General features: G+C 48.2%; 1 protein-coding gene across 2 annotated transcripts in view; it reads right to left on the bottom strand.

Moving 5' to 3' along the window:
• Window positions 1-7,645: 7,645 nt before the first annotated feature.
• otc (ornithine transcarbamylase) overlaps window positions 7,646-19,932 on the bottom strand; it is a 110,284-nt gene continuing 97,997 nt past the window's right edge. For both annotated transcript variants that reach the window (XM_086006630.1, XM_086006631.1), the window contains 2 exons: window positions 15,453-15,590; window positions 7,646-7,831 (listed from right to left, as the gene is read on the bottom strand). In XM_086006630.1, the coding sequence (XP_085862756.1) occupies window positions 7,772-7,831; window positions 15,453-15,590 (198 nt within the window). In that variant the 3' untranslated portion in view covers window positions 7,646-7,771. The remainder of the gene's footprint in view (window positions 7,832-15,452; window positions 15,591-19,932) is intronic.

Here is a 19,932-nt window from a genome sequence, read left to right as displayed (position 1 = left end):
AGTCCTGTTAGAATTTTATAAGTTTCAATGAGATCCCCTCTCATTCTTCTAAACTCTAGCGAATATAAGCCTAATCGACCCAATCTCTCTTCATACGTCATTCCTGCCATCCCAGGTATCAGTCTGGTGAATCTTCGCTGCACTCCATCCATGGCAAGAACATCCTTCCTCAGATAAGGCGAACAAAACTGCACGCAATACTCAAGGTGTGGTCTCACCAAGGCCCTGTACAACTGCATCAAGACATCCTTGCTCCTGTACTCGAATCCTCTCGCTATGAAGACCAGCATACCATTTGCCTTCTTAACCGCCTGCTGCACCTGCATGCTTACCTTCAGCGACTGGTGCACAAGGGCACCCAGGTCTCGTTGCACTTCCCCTTCTCCCAATCTATTGCCGTTCAGATAATAATCTGCCTTCCTGTTTTTGCCACCAAAGTGGATAACCTCGCATTTATCCACATTATACTGCATCTGCCATGCATCTGCCCAATCGCCCAACCTGTCCAAATCGTACTGGAGTTTCTCTGCATCCTCCTCACAGCACACACGCCCACCTAGCTTTGTATCATCTGCAAACTTGGAGATATTACATCTAGTTCCCTCATCTAGATCATTAATATATATTGTGAATAACTGGGGTCCTAGCACCGATCCCTGCAGTACCCCACTAGTCACTGCCTTCCACTCGGAAAAAGACCTGTTTATTCCAACTCTTTGCTTCCTGTCTGCCAACCAGTTTTCTATCCAAGTCAGTACCTTACCCCCAATCCCATGTGCTTTAACTTTGCATGCTAGTCTCTTATGCGGGACCTTATTGAAAGCCTTCTGAAAGTCCAAATACACCACATCCACTGGTTCTCCCTTATCTATTCTACCAGTTACATCCTCAAAAAATTCCAGTAGATTAGTCAAGCATGATTTACCTTTTGTAAATCCATGTTGACTTTGTCCGATCCTGTCACTGTTTTCCAAGTGCTCTGCTATTACATCTTTTATAATGGACTCTAGCATTTTCCCCACTACCGATGTCAGGCTTACCGGTCTATGATTCCCCGTTTTTTCTCTACCACCTTTTTTAAATAGTGGGGTTACATTAGCTACCCTCCAATCATGGGAACTGTTCCAGAGTCTATAGAATTTTGGAAGATGACAAGCAATGCATCTACTATTTCTAGGGCCACTTCCTTAAGTACCCTAGGATGTAGATTATCAGGCCCTGGGGATTTATCGGCCTTCAATCCCGTCAATTTCCCTAACACCATTTCCCTACAAATAGTGATTTCATTCAGTTCCTCCCTCTCATTAGACCCTATGTTCCCCGACATCTCTGGGAGTTTATTTGTGTCCTCCTTTGTGAAGACAGAACCAAAGTATGTGTTTAATTGGTCTGCCATGTCTTTGTTCCCCATTATAAATTCCCCTGATTCTGACTGCAAGGGACCTACACTTGACTTTACCAATCTTTTTCTCTTCACATATCTATCGAAGCTTTTACAGTCAGTTTTTATGTTCCCTGCAAGCTTACTCTCATACTCTATTTTCCCTCTCTTAATTAATCCCTTTGTCCTCCTTTGCTGAATCCTAAACTGCTCCCAATCCTCAGGTTTGCTGCTTTTTCTGGCCAATTTATATGTGCTCTCCTTGGATCTTATGCTATCCCCAATTTCCATGTTAGCCAATGTTGAGTCACCTTTTTTGTTTTATTTTTATGCCAAACAGGGATGAACAAATTCTGTAGTTCATCCATGTGATCTTTAAATGTTTGCCATTGCCTATTCACCATCAACCCTTTAGGTAACATTCCCCAATCCATCCTAGCCAACTCGCGCCTCATACCATCGTAGTTTCCCTTATTTAAATTCAGTACCCAAATCTCTGAATCACTACTTCACTCTCCATCTTAATGAAGAATTCTATCATATTATGATCGTTCCTCCCCAAGGGGCCTCACACAACAACATTGCTAATTAATACTTTCTCATTACATAATACCCAGTCTAAGATGGCCTGATCTCTAGTTGGTTCCTCGACATATTGGTCCAGGAAACCATCCCGTATACACTCTAGGAATTCCTCTTCCACAGTATTGTTACTAATTTGGTTAGAGCAATCTATATGTAGATTAAAGTCACCCATGATAACTGCTGTGCCCTTATTGCACGCATCTCAAATTTCCCATTTACTGCCATCCCCAACCTCCACATTACTGTTTGGGGGTCTGTATACAACTCCCACTAATGTTTTCTGCCCCTTGGTATTTCTCAGCTCTACCCATACAGATTCCACATCATCAGAGCTAGTATCCCTCCTTACTATTGTATTAATCTCCTCTTTAACCAGCAATGCTACCCCACCGCCTTTTCCTTTTTGCCTGGCCTTCCTGAATATTGAATATCCCTGGATGTTGAATTCCCAGCCTTGGCCACCCTGGAGCCATGTCTCCGTAATCCCAATTATATCATATCCGTTTACATCTATTTGCGCAGCGAATTCATCCACCTTATTACGAATGCTCCTCGCATTAAGACACAAAGCCTTCAGGCTTGTTTTTTAAAAACTCTTAGACCTTTTAGAATTAGTTTACTGCGGTCATGTTTGATTTACACCCTTGATTTCTCTGACTTCCACTTATGCTTTTCTCCTTCCTGTCTTTTGCTTCTATCCTTGCTTCGCTTTCCTCTGTCTCCCTGCACAGGTTTCCAATCCCCTGCCATTTTAGTTTAAACCCTCCCCAACAGCACTAGCAAACACTCCCCCTAGGACACTGGTCCCGGTCCTGCCCAGGTGCAAACCGTCCAGTTTGTACTGGTCCCACCTCCCCCAGAACCGGTTCTAATGTCCCAGGAATTTGAATCCCTCCCCCTTGCACCATTCTTCTAGCCACGTATTCATCTGAAATATCCTTCTATTCTACTCTGACTAGCACGTGGCACTGGTAGCAATCCTGAGATTACTACCTTTGAGGTCCTATTTTTAAAATTTACCTCCTAACTCCCTATATTCAGCTTTTAGGACCTCATCCCATTTTTTACCTATATTGTTGGTACCTATATGCACCATGACAACTGGCTGTTCACCCTCCCCCTCCAGATAAAAAATCACAGGATTTGGGGTAATGTTCTGGCATGGGTGGAGGATTGGTTATCTAACAGAAAGCAGAGAGTTGGGATAAATGGTTCATTCTCAGACTGGCAATCAGTAACCAGTGGTGTTCCGCAGGGGTCAGTGCTAGGACCCCAACTCTTTACAATCTATATTAATGATTTGGAGGAGGGGACCGAGTGTAACATATCAAAGTTTGCAGATGATACAAAGATGGGAGGGAAAGTAGTGAGTGAGGAGGACATAAAAAACCTGCAAAGGGACATAGACAGGCTAAGTAAGTGGGCAGAGGTTTGGCAGATGGAATACAATACTGGAAAGTGTGAGGTTATGCACTTTGGCAGGAAAAATCATAGAGCAAGCTATTATCTTAATGGCAAGAAACTGGAAAGTACTGCAGTACAAAGGGATCTGGGGGTCTTGGTGCACGAAACTCAAAAAGTTAGTATGCAGGTGCAGCAGGTGATCAAGAAGGCCAATGGAATGTTGGCTTTTATTGCTAGGGGGATAGAATATAAAAACAGGGAGGTATTGCTGCAGTTATACAAGGTATTGGTGAGACCGCACCTGGAATACAGCATACAGTTTTGGTGTCCATACTTAAGAAAAGACATACTTGCTCTCGAGGCAGTACAAAGAAGGTTCACTCGGTTAATCCCGGGGATGAGGGGGTGGACATATGAGGAGAGGTTGAGTAGATTGGGACTCTACTCATTGGAGTTCAGAAGAATGAGAGGCGATCTTATTGAAACATATAAGATTGTGAAGGGGCTTGATCGGGTGGATGCGGTGAGGATGTTCCCAATGATGGGTGAAACTAGAACTAGGGGGCATAATCTTAGAATAAGGGGCTGCTCTTTCAAAACTGAGATGAGGAGAAACTTCTTCACTCAGAGGGTAGTAGGTCTGTGGAATTTGCTGCCCCAGAAAGCTGTGGAAGCTACATCATTAAATAAATTTAAAACAGAAATAGACAGTTTCCTAGAAGGGAATTAGGGGTTATGGGGAGCAGGCAGGAAATTGGACATGAGTCTAGGTTTGGATCGGTCATGGCCCTGTGGGTGGCAGAGTGGGCCCAGGGGCCGTGTGGCCTGGTCCTGCTCCTACTTCTTGTGTTCTAATTCTGTGTTAGATTTCAGGAGATGGTTCTATTCACAGGGATTAGTGGAGACCTCGGGAACAGGCTGCCAGCTAGGAGTCTTTTAAGAGTAAATTGGACCTGTTCCTGGCTGGGGTGGAGATCATCTTTTACAGAAGACAAGTACTGCAGGAAATACATGGACAGAGTGATCTCCTGGACGAGTTTCGATCGCCTAGATGGGTCGGAGAGGAATTTCCCATATTTTTTTCTCCCAAATTGGCCATTGGGTTTTTATCTGGTTTTTCGCCTCTCCCGGGAAATCACATGGGTTCGGGTGGGATGGAGAGTGGAGTAGATTTGAGGTTAGGATCAGATCAGCCATGATCTTCTTGAATGGCGGAGCAGGCTCGAGGGGCCGATTGGCCTACTCCTGCTCCTATTTCTTATGTTCTTATGTAATGCCCTGCAGCCGCTCCGAGACATCCTTGACCCTTGCACCAGGGAGGCAACATACCATCCTGGAGTCTCGTTTGCGGCCGCAGAAACGCCTATCTATTCCCCTTACAATATAATCCCCTATCACTATAGCTCTCCCTCTCTTTTTCCTCCTGTCCCGTGCAGCAGAACCACCCATGGTGCCAGGAAGTTGGTTGCTGCTGCCTTCCCTCAATAAGCCATCCTCCCCAACAATAGCCAAAGCGGTATATCTGTTTGAGAGGGGGATGGCCACAGGGGACTCCTGCACTAACTGCCTGCGCCTACTACTCTGCCTGGCAGTCACCCATTCCCTTCCTGCCTGTGCAGCCTTTACCTGTGGTGTGACCAACTGATTAAGTGTGATATCCACAACGTCCTCAGCATCGCGAATGCTCCAGTATGTATCCATTTGCAGCTCCAGCGCTGCAATGCGGTCTGCCAGTAGCTGCAGCTGGATACACTTCCCGCACACATGGTCGTTAGGGACACAGGAAGTTTCCCTGATTTCCCACATAGTGCAGGAGGAGCATGCCACGAGGCCGAGCTGTCCTGCCATGACTTACCCTTTAATTAATTAAAATTAAATCAATACCACCAATTATACTACAATTAAATGATATACTCAAGGGCCCTTGTTTACTACCACTCGCCACTACACAACAGAGACCTTAGAAAGTATAACCACAAAATTAAGACCTTCTAAACTTTATAAACTATGGCCTAGAAATTCGGTGGGCTGCGCCACCAGTTAGCGCCTAAAGAGGGCACTCAGTGGCTTTAGCGCCATTGGCCACGCCTCCCGCGATATTTAGCTGGGGCGCTAATGGTGGCGTTAGCCTGTTGCGCTGTGCCACCACCGATGACGTCATCGGTGTGCGCAGCGCCCCGCTACCGCCCCGATCTCGATATTCGGTAGCGCCTGCCTCTGTAGCGCCGTTCGCAACTCGCGCCCGGTTCACGGGGCCTACCTGTGGCGGCAGTGGTGCAAATTAAGATGGAGGTGCGGGGCGGCCATTTTTTTCGGCGGCCGCCTGCCAGCACCTCCATCTCCGGCCTCCTGATCTCCCCCCGCGGCACTGCAGGCTGTTTTTCGAGAGCTCGGCACTTCTCCTCGGTGCCGGGCTCTTCTGCCGGCACTCGCGATCTCCGATCGCGCTGGTGCAGGCCCCTCCCCCTTAAGAATGGGAGGAAGGCCTGCAGTACCGCAGCGCGCTGTGCCGCGGGTGGCGCTGAGGCACGTTGCGCTGCGATATTCAGTTTCAGCGCCCTAAGAGGGACGCGGAGCGCCTCGAGCCTCGCCCCATGTCCCTCTTGGGGCGTTCAAGCTGAATTTCCGGTGGTCGCAACTGCTCCGATCGCTGCGCTAATTCCGGCGCCCAGGCGAGCTTGCCGCCCCGTTTGCGGCTCCACCGAATTTCTCCCCCTATGAACCTTAACTGTCAAACTATAGAGTAGTATAAGTACTCACATGATCAGCTGCTCCCTCCTGCCCGCGTCACGTTTTGAATCGTGACGTGGCTCTGGAACGCCGCCGCCGGTCTGCAAGATTGGTAAGCCTGTGAAAGAAAGCCCGCGAAAGTGAGTTTAAATACTCACTGAAACTCCGCTCTCACCGCTCCCAACAATTGCCTGTGAAAGAAAGCCCGCGAAAGTGAGTTTAAATACCGAGTCTCCGCTCTCACCGCTCCCGACAACGGCCTGTGAAAGAAAGCCCGCGAAAGTGAGTTTAAATACTCAGTCTCCACTCTCACCGCTCCCGACAATGGTCTGTGCATCATCCATTGTCTAGTAAAGTGCTCGGAGATGTTTTTCTTTATGTAACAAATGCTATAGAAATGTAAGTGTTGCTATTGTTGTTCAAGCTAAAGCTGGCTAGAATCCCACGGTACTAATGTAAATAAATAATTGGAACAGACTGCTCTTAGTATGTTCCAATTAATACTTTTGAATTCCTGTCTTGAGCCAAGCAGAGCCATGATATCAGACTTGGGGAGACCCACTACCAAATGTCACTGATCAGCCCATTGATTAAGATGGTGAATGCAGTGCACTAGATCCCTAGGCGCTCGCCAAAGCACTACAATCTATGAAAAGAAAATCCAAAGCTTATTCTAACTCCTTCATTTAATGCAGGGGACAGTGCAGTAAGTAAAAAAGATAGTGATGAGAGTTTGAGTCCCTAAAAGATGAGTACAAAGATTTTCTGAGCAGGTACTCCAGCAGCTAACATCCTAGGTGCTACAACCAGGCTGAATGGGTATGTTGCATCAGTGGCTGACTTACTGTAAGATTACTTCATCATTAAGTACTTTTGGCACATAGACCACAGGGTAGATTTTCTGATTGTGCATTCCCAGCTGTTGGGAAATTGTATGCTTTTCCATCCATTAAAATTATGGATGGAAAATCATGGAATGCGCACACAATTTTCTGATATGCGCTCCTGGTAGGCAAGGCTCTGTGCTAGGACCTTGTATGTCTGTGTGAAAGTAGCTAATGCTGAGCTTATTGACTGACATTGACTGTTAAGACTTAGCCTGAGTTTACCCTTTCAGATGCCGAGGTCCAGGATGGGTCTGTGACCTTCCAACACTCTGATGGCCGCAAAATATCAGAAGTCAGACTTGCTTTACTGGACCACAATCCACTGTCTTGAGTCATGTTACCAGAGAGGAAGTTCTGCACAAAATGTCTGCTTCCAGTCTGCCTCTAACCAGCAATTCTCAAGAATAAATGGGAGCAACAAGAGGTGACTGAGAGATACAGAAAGTATACCAATATCTCAATAATGTGATATGTTAATATAATTCTCTTTTAATCAGTAAACAGTATGTGCCTGCAAAATATAGTCAAGCAGACACTGTACCCATAATGACTGGATGAGATGCTCATACATCATATTTACATTTCTTCATAGATCAAAGGATCTCTTGTGAATGGTCAGTCTCTCTGATTACCACTAATAAGTCACACGGCATCATAGTGTAGTGAAATGGTGTAATTTAATCGTATGTCAAAGAATTGTACAGTTACAAAGTTGCTTGATTTTTTTCATATTATCTTTCCATGAATATTCTTGCATTGTGGATGTTGGGTTGTACAACAGGATTCAGAATTTTGGCTTGCTGCTCAATGGAGAATAATCTGTTAAAATGTTTACTATTGTAGCCTGAAAAAACCCAGAAAACACAAATTAGAGACAGTTCATATTTAAACAGTGATAATAATTCTTCAGTGGTACAATGCTGGACTCCTGCTTGGCAGGCCTGCAATTGAATTTTATCCGTTAGACATTCAAGGTAAGCTACCTTCTGCAGGTAGAACAGCAGATAGAGTGCCTCATTGTAATGGAGCATCCTATTCAATATAGCAATAAGTAGAGAGATCCATTTCACACTGCAAAGTATCCCTGCTGTTGGCCAATGGATAAGTCCACTGGAAGATGACAAAGGCCTTGAATAGGGACTGTCATGGAGAAATATATTACAAAAAATCTAAACAGAGTCAATTAATGACTTTCATTTTACCTCTAATGGCTGACACATAGGGAACAGTATACAAACAAAATATTTAACCCAGAGATTGTTCAGGGTGGACTGATTTAAACCCATATCCTTACCCATAAAGTATTGTATTTAGTGGTAGAGCCTGGTAGAGTGCCTGCCTTGTAACAGATTAGTTCAGGGCCTCCATCCCAATTAAACTGGTTTGCTTACTTTGGAAGAGAGATTTACCAGTTCTCACTTTGTACTCCAAGTTGTGCCAATCTGTTATAACAACAACAACTTGTACAGGAAACTTTGGTTTATCCGGAGGTTGTATGTCCGGAATACTCGATCTAACGGCAAAAATCAGGAGCCGTTTTCTGTAAGTTTTTTTTAGATTTCGTTCTTTTTTCCCCCCCCAGTCAGCCACTGCAAGGTCTGTAGCTATAGCAACAACTTCAGCTAGAGATGCTTGCAGCTGCAGCCGACTCTTTAGAAGCTGTTGCTAAGCAACAGTGTTTGTTGTCAGATACGGAGATGAAAACCTCCGTATGCTTCAACATTAACTTTGTATGTCCGGCAGTTTTGATAGATCGGCAACACGCCAGTCCCGTCGGTGCCGGATATCACAAAGTTTCATGTATTTATATAGCTCCGATAACATAGTAACACGTCCCAAGGTGCTTCACAGGAGCGTTATCAGACAAAATTTGACACCGAGCCGCATAAGGAGATACTAAAACTTTAACGGTTTTCACAAAGTGTAATGCTAAAGGGAACTGGCAGGCATCATTTGCTCCATCATCAGAATCTCCTCTCCCATGGAACTTTGTTGCGCCGTTGTATGTGACACAGGCGACTGAAGGTGAATTAAATGTTGATAATGCTTGTTGGTACAGGGAGTAGATGATGTGCCCTCTGGGCCAATGCAGAAAACAGCTGCATGCATCACAATAACACTTCAGTGCAACAACATTAATGGTGTCAGGTTTCAGCAGGTTAATTTAATTTTGGATTTAATCTTCTGGCTGTAATTAACAGGTTTAACCCTAAAATCAGAAGGCTTACTTAAGAAAAACTTAAGTTAAAACTTAACTGAGTTTGAACTAATACTTTACCTTGTACTAATAGCTCTGTGGAGTTTTCAGCTTCACAAAAACTGGGAAAGTTTTATGTTGCGTTAATTGAGAGGGGCAGGAAACAAGTGTGCTGCTTTGCTTGCTTGATGTTGTAAGAGAGCTTGGAGACAGAGCTGGGAGATCGCAAACGGAGTAAATCGCAAGCAGAGTGGAGGAATTTTGGGAGCGCAGGAATCGGTGGAGAGGAGGAAGGCGGGTGAGACGTCTGACTGAAAAGGAGGAGTGGAGCCACAAAACCCAAGGTCTCTAAGTTAATAGACACAAGAGCAGACCTGCGGGAGAGAGAGAGAGGAGCGGCCGCAGATAAAGGTAGGCCCAAGAGCCCAGAGTGAGCGTGAGTGTCAGGGAGCGAGGTAAGTGACGTCAGCACAAGGGAAGGAGCTGATTGATGAGTAGTTGGTGATTGTTTTTTTAAGTCTTAAGCTTATTTCTTAACAGTCTATTATGTAGAGGCATAGCAGGGCACCTTGGTCCCATGGAATGCACATCTTGTGCCATGTGGGAACTCCAGGATGCTTCCCGTGTCTTGGACAACTACATGTGCAGGAAGTGTCATCAGCTGGAGGAGCTGAAGCTCCAGATTTTGGAGCTTGAGCAGCAGCTGGCATCACTGTGGTGCATCTGTGAGGCTGAGAGCTATGTGGATATCATTTTTCAGGAGGCTGTCACCCCGCAGTGTAAGAGTGTGCAGGCAGAGAGGGCAGGAGTCCTCTGATGAATCCTCTGGGGAGTACAGCCAGAGTCAAGTCCATGGCACCATGGGTGGCTCAGCTGTACAGGGGGAGGAGGGAGATCGGGAAAGCAATACTGATAGGGTTTTTGATAGTTAGGGGAGCAGACAGGCATTTCTGCAGCCACAGACGTGATTCCAGGATGGTAAGTTGCCTCCCTGGTGCCAGGGTCAAGGATGTCACTGAGCGGCTGCAGTGAAGAGAAAAAGATTGGTGAAGTCAAGCGTAGGTCCCTTGAAGTCAGAATCAGGGGAATTTATAATGGGGAGCAAAGAAATGGCAGACCAATTAAATACATACTTTAGTTCTGTCTTCACAAAGGAAGACACAAATAACCTCCCAGAGATGTCGAGGAATATAGGGTCTAATGAGAGGAAGGAACTGAATGAAATCAGTATTTGTAGTGAAATGCTGTTAGGGAAATTGACGGGATTGAAGGCCGATAAATCCCCAGGGCCTGATAATCTACATCCTATGGTACTTAAGGAAGTGGCCCTAGAAATAGTAGATGCATTACTTGTCATCTTCCAAAATTCTATAGACTCTGGAACAGTTCCCATGAATTGGAGGATAGCTAATATAACCCCACTATTTAAAAAAGGTGGTACAGAGAAAACGGGGAATTATAGACCGGTAAGCCTGACATCGGTAGTGGGGAAAATGCTAGAGTCCATTATAAAAGATGTAATAGCAGAGCACTTGGAAAACAGTGACAGGATCGGACAAAGTCAACATGGATTTACAAAAGGTAAATCATGCTTGACTAATCTACTGGAATTTTTTGAGGATGTAACTGGTAGAATAGATGAGGGAGAACCAGTGGATGTGGTGTATTTGGACTTTCAGAAGGCTTTCGATAAGGTCCCCATAAGAGATTAGCGTGCAAAGTTAAAGCACATGGGATTGGGGGTAAGGTACTGACTTGGATAGAGATCTGGTTGGCAGACAGGAAGCAAAGAGTTGGAATAAACGGGTCTTTTTCCGAGTGGCAGGCAGTGACTAGTGGGGTACCGCAGGGATCGGTGCTAGGACCCCAGCTATTCACAATATATATATAAATGATCTAGACGAGGGAACTAGGTGTAATATCTCCAAGTTTGCAGATGACACAAAGCGGGGTGGGCGTGTGTGCTGTGAGGAGGATGCAGAGAAACTCCAGTATGATTTGGACAGGATGGGTGATTGGGCAGATGCAGTATAATGTGGATAAATGCGAGGTTATCCACTTTGGTGGCAAAAACAGGAGGACAGATTATTATCTGAACGGCAATAGATTGGGAAAAGGGGAACTGCAACGAGACTTGGGTGTCCTTGTGCATCAGTCGCTGAAAGTAAGCATGCAGGTGCAGCAGGCAGTTAAGAAGGCAAATGGTATGTTGGCCTTCATCGCGAGAGGATTCGAGTACAGGAGCAAGGATGTCTTGCTGCTGTTGTACAGTGCCTTGGTGAGACCACACCTTGAGTATTGTGTGCAGTTTTGGTTGCCTTATCTGAGGAAGGATGTTCTTGCCATGGAGAGAGTGCAGCGAAGATTCACCAGACTGATACCTGGGATGGCAGGAATGACGTATGAGGAGAGATTGGGTCAATTGGGCTTATACTCGCTGGAGTTTAGAAGAATGAGAGGGGATCTCATTGAAACTTATAAAATTCTAACAGGACTAGACAGACTAGATGCAGGAAGGATGTTCCCGATGGCGGGGGAGTCCAGAACCAGGGGTCACAGTCTAAGGATAAGGGGTAAGCCATTTAGGACAGAGATGAGGAGGAATTTTTTCACCCAGAGAGTGGTGAACCTGTGGAATTCTCTACCACAGAAGGCAGTTGAGGCCAATTCATTCATATATTCAAGAAGGAGTTAGATAAATTTCTTAAGGCTAAAGGGATCAAGGGATATGGGGAGAAAGCAGGGACAGGGTACTGACTTTGGATGATCAACCATGATCTCATTAAATGGTGAAACAGGCTCGAGGGGCCAAATGGCCTACTCCTGCTCCTACCTTCTATGTTTCTATGTTTCTAAAACATTCTGAGGGGGGAGGGTGAACAGTTAGAGGCCGTGGTCTAGATCGGTATCAATGACATAGGTAGAAAGAGGGATGATGCCCTGCACGCAGATTTTAGGGAGCTAGGAAAGAGATTAAAAAGCAGGACCTCAAAGGTAGTAATCTCCGGATTACTCCCAGTGCCACGAGCGAGCGAGTATAGAATTAGGAGGATAGAGCAGATGAATGCGTGGCTGGAGAGATGGTGCAGAAGGGAGGTCTTCAGATTCCTGGGACGTTGGGACCGGTTCTGGGGGAGGTGGGACCTGCACAGGCCGGATGGGTTGCACCTCAACAGAGCCAGAACCAATGTCCTCGCTGGGGGGGGCGGGGGTTGCTAGTACTGTTGGGGAGGGTTTAAAACTAATTTGACAGGGGGATTACCTGTAGCATTAGAAAGGAGCAACAAGCTGCACAAAGGATTGGGAGAGACAGATAGCACTAGAGTAAGAAATAGTACGGCATTGGTGGGGTCAGACTAAGAGAATACAAGAAGGTCTAAGATAGGTTTACAGTGCATGTGTGTAAACGCACGAAGCGTGGTAAATAAGGTTAGTGAGCTGCAGGCACAAATAGACACATGGGAATATGATGTCGTGGCAATATGGAGACCTGGCTCAAAAAAGGGCTGGATTGGGTCATAAATATTCCTGGATATAAGGTGTTCAGGAAAAATAGGGAAGGAAAGAATGGAGGTGGGGTGGCAGTATTGATTAAGGAGGATATTACAGTGCTGGAGAGAGAGGATGCCCTGGAGGGGTCAAGGACAGAATCCATTTGTTTTGAGTTGAGAAATAATAGAGGTGCCATTACACTACTAGGTGTATTCTATAGGCCACCAACTAGTGGGAAGGATATGGAGGGCAAAATTTGCAGGGAAATTACAGAGAGGTGCAAGAACTATAGAGTAGTGATAATGGGGGACTTCAATTATCATAATATAGACTGGGATAGTAAGTGTAAAGGGCAGAGAGGGGGAAATCTTTCTGAAGTGTATTCAGGAGAACTTTCTTGATCAGTATATTTCCAGCTCAATGAGGAAGGAGGCTGGATCTGGTTCTGGGGAATGAGGTGGGTCAAGATGAGCAAGTGTCAGTAGGGGAACATTTAGGGAACAGCGATCACAGTATTTTTAGGAAGGATGTGAAGGCCTTAGAGAAGGTGCAGAAAAGATTTACGAGAATGGTTCCAGGAATGTGGGACTTCAGTTACATTGATAGACTGGAGAAGCTGGGGTTGTTCTCCTTAGAGCAGAGGAGATTGAGAGGAGATTTGATAGAGGTGTTCAAAATCATGAGGGGTCTAGAAAGAGTAGATAGAGAGAACCTGTTCCCATTGGCAAAAGGGTTGAGAACCAGAGGACACCGATTTAAGGTGATTGGCAGAAAAACCAAAGGCGACATGAGGAAAAATGCTTTTACGCAGCGAGTGGTTAGGATCTGGAATTCACCACCTGAAAGGGTGGTGAAGGCAGATATAATTGTAGCTTTCAAAAGAGAATTGGATAAGTACTTGAAGGAAAAAATGTTCAGGGCTACGGGGAAAGGGCGGGAGAGTGGGACAATCTGAAGTGCTCTTGCAGAGAGCCAGCATGAACTCGACAGGCCGAATGGCCTTCTTCTGTCCCGTAACCATTTTATGATTCTATGATATAGTGCAATAGAATATTTGTATTTCAACTGAAGTATTAATGTGAGTACACTAAATTATGCTTTACGCTGCTGAATCAAAAAGGGTCTGAGCACAGTGGTGCTAAAAATGGTATGCCCTTAAAAGACTGCTAAATTAAAATTCTGTCATGACTTCTGCAATCATAATTCTCTTAAGTTCCCTTTCTACAGAAAATCTTAGTTTGACGCTTACATAAGAACATAAGAAGTAGGAGCAGGAGTAGGCCATACGGCCCCTCGGGCCTGCTCCGCCATTCAATAGGATCATGGCTGATCCGAATCTAGACTCACGTCCACTTCCCTGCCCACTCCCCGTAACCCCTAATTCCCTTATCTGCTAGGAAACTGTCTATCTCCATTTTAAATTTATTTAATGTTGCAGCTTCTGCAGCTCTCTGGGGTAGCAAATTCCATAGATTTACTACCCTCTGAGTGAAGAAGTTTCTCCTCATCTCAGTTTTGAAAGGGCAGCCCCTTATTCTTAGATTATGCCCCCTAGTTCTAGTCTCACCCATCAGTGGAAACATCCTCACCGCATCCACCCGATCAAGCCCCCTCACAATCTTATATGTTTCGATAAGATCGCCTCTCATTCTTCTGAACTCCAATGAGTAGAGTCCCAACCTGCTCAACCTTTCCTCATACGTCAACCCCCTCATCTCCAGAATCAACCGAGTGAACCTTCTCTGAACCGCCTCGAGAGCAAGTATATCTTTTCTTAAATATGGAAACCAAAACTGCACGCAGTATTCCAGGTGTGGCCTCACCAATACCCTGTACAACTGCAGCAAGACTTCCCTGTTTTTATACTCCATCCCCCGCGCAATAAAAGCCAAGATTCCATTGGCCTTCCTGATCACCTGCATGCTAACTTTTTGTGTTTCATGCACTAGGACCCCCAGATCCCTTTGTACCTGCTTTAGTGCTATGAGCCCCTAGTGCTGAATTATACAGCCAGCTCCGTACTGGCCTGTACTCGTGACCTTCGTGCATGTGTACTTATCGCACAAACAAACGTCTGCTCACTAGTGTTGGAATGCTGCTGAAATGTTTAATGTTATTAAAGAGCCAGCTGTCCTGTTGTGTGATTTCCTGATTTTAGAAATGTAAAGGAGGTCCAACAAATAACTTGGGATATTTTCAAATTTAAAAACAAAGTTTAAAAAGATAGTATTATATGGTTGCAACTGGTGTGAAGCCCATGAAGTGCAAGACTAATTCTTAAAGGTGATTTCAAACCTCTTGCCAAATTTTGAATCACTCTCAGATTGACGACTTCAAAGCAGTTAAGGTACACAATGTGGAAACCATACTGAGGTAATCCAGAAACTGCAATATAAATGGCCCATTAAAAAAACCTTGGATTCTAACTCAAATAGAACACATTGTGCAATTTAAGAATTATGACTAATATATCAGTTAGTAACAGATGATATCAACACATAGGCAGGTAGACTGTAGCAATAAATCCTTAACGGTCTCATAAAAAAAATCACAAACAACACTGTTTTAGCTAATTACATTAGATTCTGGCTCTGAAATTTTATGATGTGCAATATATCCAGCGGCATGAAGTAAATAATTAATTTTATTGTATGTTTTTATGTGGGCTATAAATATTTCAACAAGGTTTATTGTTTGCTCTGCGCCCTTTTATTCTTATTATACAGCTGCAGCTTTCACAAACTGTTGTTACATCCAATATTCTCAGTGTTCTTACCATGATTGTCCATTTCCTATTTTCAGCTTCTTGGAAGGCCAGTGATCTTGGGGAGTAAAATACTTCATCATCAACTTCTTCCGGTTTTCGTGGCAAACAATGCAGGAATATCCAGTTAGGTGCAGCTGACTTTCCAGTCTATGAAACAGATAAAAGGCATCAGCAGTTATTGAATACACCCATACAATTTTACGGCAGAGTCCAGTGTTGGTTTTTACCTACAAAAACATACTTAATTGCAGTCCAAACCACTTAAACCGTCTAAACTTAGTACGGGCAGCCACCAATATCAGGCAAATGCCACTAACCGAACTCCACTGGTCAATTACAAAGGCACTACTTCTAACATATTAAGCTAGTTTGGGCAGCAGTGGGTCAGAACTGTCGTATTACATAGTATACCAAATAACATACCACAAATCCCATAAAAGGTTTTGGATGACATCCTACTGCTTATGACACCACTTGAGCCCTTTATTGGATTAATAAAGCCTTGCCGTCCCCAGACACTGCCTTGGAGGAGAGCGGTCACCAGACCATTCTTGAAAGAGATGTTGCAGGATATACTTTTTAAGCAATTTTCTTTTGTAGCCTCCCTGCTACCCAAAATATACACTGCACTCAGTGCCTCCCTCTAGCTACCAGAGGGTTGTCGTTGTAATAACCAGTAACAGTTTTACTGTCCACTGCTTATAGTGGGCAAATTACATTAACCCCACCGTGCCCACTATAAGTGGTGGGAACTGTACATAAGTATTGGTATCCACAATGCTCTGATCCTCAAGCACTTGAATACCCGATTAAAAAAAATACTAAGTACACTTGCCACCTATTTTCTTCCCATCTCTTCTGAAGTTGATGACTCATAATAGGGTATGGTTCCACAGGCACTACTCGTCTTCCGCTGCCAAATGGTCATTTTACATGTGTAAAACTAGACGGGTAGCATGAGTATCATTTGGTCGTGGGCACCTCACAAATCCGTTTTCCTGATTTTAATTTTGCAGCATGTTTGGAACCCCAGAGCAATATTCATCCTCACCTCTTTGTAAGTTGCCATGTGAAAGCCACAAGTGTGCAAGATTAATGAAGGAAAATGGAGGTCCTCAATGCGAAACCAACTAATACATGGAGTGAAATGCAGCCAAGAGTACATACTAATATTAAAATACAAAAGCACTTACCTTCTCCTTTTAAGAGGTCTGCTTAAGGAGGCAAATTCCCAAATATTCTAGTGCACCCAGTGTTTAATGAATGAGGCTTGAGCTATGGGCAGAGCCTTGCCCAACTTGTAAGATTTGACACGAGACCCCTGCCCCCAATTGCTAATCTTCTATCTATCTATCTTATCAGTCTCTCGCTCTCTCTCTTCCCCCCAGTCTCTCGCTCTCTCTCTTCTCCCCAGTCTCTCGCTCTCTCTCTTCCCCCCAGTCTCTCGCTCGCTCTCTTCCCCCCGTCTCTCGCTCGCTCTCTTCCCCCCAGTCGCTCTCTCTCTCTCTTTCAACAACAACATGCCCTCAAAAAAGCCTCGGCACCGCCGGGCACCCACAGCTAGTACATCTTATCTTCTTATATATATATAAAAGGATACTTCTGTCTGTCTGTCATTCCGTCTGTCTGTCTGTATTGAATAAACTCGAAAGTTATAGAGCGTACCTACACGTGTGTTACATCGAAGAAAGCTGACGATTCCAGAACCGTCCTAAGCGTATTTACATTTCGGCCAGACAAAAATTGCACCCGCGGTATCTAAAAAACCTTCAACATTCCGCTCATTAGCATCGAGTGACGTCGAGGTCGACCAATCATACGGTGGGTTCCTGGCACGTGTGGGCGGGCCCTCCTACGGTCGAGTGACGGGACGGTCCACCAATCGGTGCTTGTGTGGGCGGGCCTTATCGTTCCGAACCGAGGTGATTCGCCGCCATCTTGATTCCAAACTTTTCATTTCTTTTTCCCGCTTTCTGCGTGTTCCTTTTGAAATCTACATTTCCAGCAAAAAAAAAGTTGCTTTTAAAAGACAAATTGTTTTAAAAAAAAGTTCATTCATTTGTAAATCTTTTGTCTAACCTCTATAATTTTCCTACCTTTCACCGCTTTTCCAGGCCTCAAAGCCTGGGCGTCTGTTGACCAGCCACGCCCGAGCTAGGCGCCTCCCGTCGCAATCGACAAAAGGCCAGCGATCGCCGCCATCTTTGTGAAGGCTGGAGGGGACGGGCCTGAGCCGAGCGTCGCCACCACCGCCATCTTAGTAAAGGCGGGCCGGGCGGGGCGGGGCGGGGCGGGGCGGGAGTCAGCATCCGCGGCATCTTCCGCCTGGAGCGTGACTTGAGTCCGGCCGGTCCTCATGCGTTAGGTTGTGCGGCGGCGTCTCTCTGGTCTTGAAGCCGGCTCGGGCGGGGCTCGGGAAGGCGGAGCTTGGGGGGGCTCAGGAAGGCGGAGCTCGGGGGGGTGCACGCGCGGGGTTCGGGAGAGCGCGAGAGCGGCAGCGTGGGCTCGGGAGGGCGGAGCTCGGGAGGGCGCGCTCGCGGGGCTCGGGAGAGTGCAGCGGAGGGCGGGGCTCCGGAGAGCGGGAGGGCGGGGCTCCGGAGAGCGGGAGGGCGGGGCTCCGGAGAGCGGGAGGGCGGGGCTCCGGAGGTCGGTGCTCGGGAGGGCGGGGCTCAGGCTGAGCCATGTCAGTGCATGGGGCGGCACGGAGCTCCGCGGAGCCATCGGGTCTGCTAGCTCCCCCCTCCCTTTCTCCCCCTCCCTCTCTCCCCCTCTTCCCCCCTCCCTCATCCCCCCCCTCCTCCTCTCCTCCTCCCCCCCCTTCACCCCCCCCTCCTCCTCCTCCCCCTCTCTCCCCCCTCCTCCTCCTCCCCTTCCCCCTCTCTCCCCCCCTCCACCCCCTTCCCCCTCTCTCCCCCCTCCTCCTCCTCCCCTTCCCCCTCTCTCCCCCCTCCTCCCCCCCCTTCCTCTCTCTCCCCCCCTCTCCCCCCTCCTCCACCCCCTCTCCCCCTCCTCCACCCCCCTTCCCCCCCTCTCCCCCCTCTCTCCCTCCCCCCTTCCCCTCCTCCCCCCCTTCCCCCTCTCTGCCCCCCTCCTCCCCCCTTCCCCTCTCCCCCCCTCTCCCCCCTCCTCCACCCCCTCTCCCCCTCCTCCACCCCCCCCTTCCCCCCTCTCCCCCCCTCCTCCTCCCCCCTTCCCCCTCCTCCCCACCTTCCCCCTCTCTCCCCCCTCCTCCTCCCCCCTTCCCCCTCTCTCCCCCTCCTCCTCCCCCCTTCCCCCTCTCTCCCCCTCCTCTTCCCCCTCTCCCCCCTCCTCCTACCCCCCCTTCCCCCTCTCTCCCCCCCTCCTCTCCCCCTCTCTCCCCCCCTCTCCTCCTCTCCCCCCTCTCTCCCCCCTTACCCCTCTCTCCCCCTCCCTCTCTCCCCTCCTCCTCCTCCCCCCTCTCTCCCCCTCCTCCTCCCCCCTTCCCCCTCTCTCCCCCCTCCTCCTCCCCCCCTCCCCCTCTCTCCCCCCCTCCCCTTCCCCCTCTCTCCCCCTCCTCCCCTCCTCCCCCCTCTCCCCCCTCCTCCTCTCCCCTCTCCTACCCCTTCCCCCTCTCTCCCCCCCTCTCTCCCCCCTCCTCTCCCCCCTCCCCCTCCTCTCCCCCTCCCCCTCCCCCCCTTCCCCCTCTCTCCCCCTCCCCTCACCCTCTCTCCCCCCTCCTCCTCCCTTCCCCCTCTCTCCCCCCTCCTCCTCCCCCCTTCCCCCTCTCTCCCTCCTCCCCCCTTCCCCTCTCTCCCCCCTCCTCCTCCCCCTTCCCCCTCTCTCCCCCCTCCTCCTCCCTTCCCCCTCTCTCCCCTCCCCCTCTCTCCCCCTCCTCCTCCTCCCCCCTTCCCCCTCTCTCCCCCTCCTCCTCCCCCCCTTCCCCTCTCTCCCCTTCCCCTTCCCCTCTCTCCCCCCTCCCCTTCCCCTCTCTCCCCCCTCCCCTTCCCCTCTCTCCCCCCTCCTCCTCCCCCCTCTCTCCCCCCCTCCCCCTTCCCCTCTCTCCCCCCCTCCTCCTCCTCCCCCTTCCCCCTCTCTCCCCCTCCTCCTCCCCCCCCTTCCCCCTCTCTCCCCCTTCCCCTCCCCCCCTTCCCCCTCTCTCCCCCCCTTCCCCTCTCCCCCTTCCCCTCTCTCCCCCCTCCTCCTCCCCCCTTCCCCCTCTCTCCCCCTCTCCTCCCCTTCCCCCTCTCTCCCCCCTCCTCCTCCCCTTCCCCCTCTCTCCCCCCCTCCTCCTCCCCCCTTCCCCCTCTCTCCCCCCTCCTCCTCCTCCCCCTTCCCCCTCTCTCCCCCCTCCTCCTCCCCCCTTCCCCCCTCCTCCCCCTCCTCCTCCTCCTCCTCCCCCTCCCCCTCTCTCCCCCCTCCTCCTCCCCCTCTCTCCCCCTCCTCCTCCCCCCCTCTCTCCCCACTCTCTCCCCCCTCCTCCTCCTCCCCTCCTCTCCCCCCTCCTCCTCCACCCTTCCCCTCCACCCTC

The sequence above is a fragment of the Somniosus microcephalus genome, chromosome 14 (genome assembly GCF_052327205.1).
Source record: "Somniosus microcephalus isolate GS21.2 chromosome 14, FLI_Smic_1.0, whole genome shotgun sequence".
NCBI lineage: Eukaryota > Metazoa > Chordata > Chondrichthyes > Squaliformes > Somniosidae > Somniosus > Somniosus microcephalus.
The sequence above is the reverse complement of the archived record's forward strand: the minus strand, read 5'-3'. Positions and strand labels throughout refer to the sequence as shown.